This window comes from Quercus suber, unplaced genomic scaffold (genome assembly GCF_002906115.3).
Source record: "Quercus suber isolate HL8 unplaced genomic scaffold, Cork oak 2.0 scaffold_86, whole genome shotgun sequence".
In the NCBI taxonomy this organism is placed as follows: Eukaryota; Viridiplantae; Streptophyta; class Magnoliopsida; order Fagales; family Fagaceae; genus Quercus; species Quercus suber.
In genome coordinates, this window is record NW_027069551.1 from 159,318 (window position 1) to 162,089 (window position 2,772).

The 2,772-nt window shown below is 35.3% G+C and overlaps 1 protein-coding gene across 1 annotated transcript; it reads right to left on the reverse strand.

Annotated features, from left to right (window-relative positions):
• Nucleotides 1–394: 394 nt before the first annotated feature.
• On the reverse strand, nucleotides 395–2,208 carry LOC112027126 (transcription factor bHLH84). Its single transcript, XM_024059796.2, has 5 exons — nucleotides 1,478–2,208; nucleotides 1,138–1,392; nucleotides 964–1,029; nucleotides 779–844; nucleotides 395–667 (listed from the first exon to the last, which is right to left on the reverse strand). The coding sequence occupies exons 1-5, from the start codon at nucleotides 2,117–2,119 to the stop codon at nucleotides 575–577; spliced, it is 1,122 nt and encodes a 373-aa protein (XP_023915564.2). The 5' UTR covers nucleotides 2,120–2,208; the 3' UTR covers nucleotides 395–574.
• Nucleotides 2,209–2,772: the final 564 nt, after the last annotated feature.

The following is a 2,772-nucleotide window of genomic DNA, read 5'->3' on the forward strand; positions in this document are numbered from 1 at the left end:
CAAACAATGGACTCTTGGGCCCAATAACCCAACATCTAATATTACTACTCAACATAGAATTTAATCACCCTATCATTTAGCCACTTATAAGTGAAATTTTACAATGCTCAATCGTTTTTTTAGAGACTCTCTAATTCGTGTGCCATATATTTTTCAACTAAGATCCATCTAGCAATCATTCACACTAAGCTGACATGAAACAATAAATTGATGACGACTTAATGTATTTGGATATTTATCTGATGATTGATTCCCTATATACTAAACAATCAACGTATTTATAAATATCTATTGAATTGATTTCTTTGTTTATTATATCTTGCATGTGAGATAAAATTTCTGAATCTTAATTAAAGAAAACCATTTATGAGGAACCTACTTTCGATTTAGTGTTTACAAACATAAGAAACAGGATAACCGTGATCATAAATGAGGATTCTCCTTATTATGAGCGAAAATATTGGAACTCCTTGGGATAATAAATCTTCCGAGTAATTATATTATACATTCTCTCTTTCTTTTGTTATAATAATTTGACATTAAATAAATGAACATAATAGCTCTCTTTTCAAAGTCATAGAGGTGGAGAAATCTTGTTGAGGAGGCCAACATCCATTCCATTGTAAGCAATGGGAGCATACATCCACAGATCGTCGGAGCTTAAAAGCTACAAAGACAATGACAAAATGGACTAATTAGCCTATATGTTTTGCTACTTTTAAGTAAGAAACTTAACTTCTTTGGTGAAAAGTTTGTATAATCCACATTTGCTATTTACCTTGATTTGGAGCTGCAAAAACTTCACATATTGGACTGCCTCTTCAAGCATTGTGCTAATGTCAACCTGTTAAGTTAAACCATCAATGAAGATATGAGCTTAGGGTTTCACTTTCATCTACCTTTAACAAATACAAATAATAATAACTAGAAATCATATGTACTAATTGAAAGAATATCACTCACTTTTGTTCCATTAGGGACTAGATTCTGCAGGATTCTGAGTCTTTCATTTATCCTTTCCCTTCTTTTCTGCAAGATTAAATAGAAGGTAAATCAATAAAACCTTAATTAGCTTTGAACTAAAGCCTATGGATTAATACATTCAACAAGGCTTTTTTGTGCGGAAGTTTTTGTTACCCTTGCATAGAGGCTTTGTGGATCAGTAGCTGACCCTCTACTGGCTCTTGTTTTCCCACTCAGATTGAGAGCTGCAGGAGTTTGGGACTCTGAAGTTGCTCCTTCATTAGTCTCCTGAGAAGCATTATCATCCTCCGAGCTATAACTAGCGGAGCTCTGTCCATCAGGTCCAGCATTACTCTCTTCTTCATGGTTGCCATTTGGACGAGCCTTCTGGTTCTTTTTTGACTGTACATTCTTCTTACTCTTTTGTACCTGAATTTAGAAATGAAAAATTAGAAGCTACTTAAGAAAAATAATTTCTGCTACATTGAATAGAATCACATTTTGAAGTACTTACATCTCTTGAAACCCGGGGCTTTTTCTTCGATTTCTCAGACGGGTGCGCGATCATTTTGTCTTCTGCTTTTGTGTATGATTCTGGCATATCGAGCTTCCTTTTGAGAATCAAATCTTTGTTGCCAGGAACATCATCTAACTTCTCCAATCCTTCAGGGTTCATATCTTCTTGGATACAAACAGTACTCTCACCCATTACAATGTCAGGAAAGGTTGGTAAAAACGAGCCAACATGTTTCTCATCCATTATGCCATTGTTCATGGACAAAGGGATACCATTTGTTACAGGAACATGGTTAGTAGCGTCACTAAAATAATTATAGTTTTCATGGCTAGGAGTGGCAATGAAGACGCTGCTACTACAATGACTACTATTACTACTTTCTTGAGAAACATATTGCAAATTAGAGTTGAGATAATCTAAAGAAAAAAGTAAACTATCATTAACCCCAGACATGCCCTTCTCAGCCTCAGAAGTGGGGCAAAAATAATTTGATGGGGTTCGAGAATTCAAACCCTCATCATTCTCTAGCAGAAATGAACATTGACCAAGGAATTGAGATGTGAAATCAAGCTCTTCAGAAATGAACATCTTGCTCAAAGAGTCCCATTCTCCATCAGGAAAAGCTCCAATATGCTCCATTTTATTTATTTATTTAACTGATAGGAACCAGTGGAGAAAGAATGAATATCTTGAATTTGTTTAGTGCTGCTGCTATGGGAAGCTCAACTCTGCTTAGGACAAGCGAAGACTAGAAGCAAATTTATACTCGAACCCTGCACAGAATGTTACTAACAATTTGACTTCATTTGTAAACTGAATATTTAATTCGTAATCATTGCTCATTGTTAGGTCCTTATTCCATGTAACTAATCTCAGGAGTCTACGGGAGTACGGGTGGGGCCAAAAACCAGGCAAACGACAACTCAGAGGGGGCCAAGTACATGCAATGATAAATTAAAATATTGGAATGCTTTAAAATTTCTTAAATATCAATTTTAGACTTGCTAAATATGCATTAGAATGACAAAAAGAGTCAAAGCAATGATTGATAGGTGACTTACTACAATTGATTGGTACCTAAATGGTCATTTAGTGAGGGTGATATAATCATATGAGAGTAAAAGCAAAGGTTAGAGAAAAAGGCTCGTGTACTTGACGTTGTGAGAACGTGGAATTCTTCTTGAATATAATAAACAGATGGAATTTTGTTGGCATATTAAACAAAATGCAACAAAAGGTCGGCCAGATCGTGGGGATGAGTTTGAAGTTCTTATGAAGTACTTTAAACCCGA

Coding starts and splice junctions, on each gene's coding strand:
- LOC112027126 (XM_024059796.2), bottom strand. CDS start 2,119: ATGGAGCATATTGGAGCTTTTCCTGATGGAGAATGGGACTCTTTGAGC. Junction 1,030..1,137: donor CACAAAGCCTCTATGCAAGG/GTAACAAAAACT, acceptor TTAATCTTGCAG/AAAAGAAGGGAAAGGATAAA. Junction 668..778: donor TTTTGCAGCTCCAAATCAAG/GTAAATAGCAAA, acceptor TTGTCTTTGTAG/CTTTTAAGCTCCGACGATCT.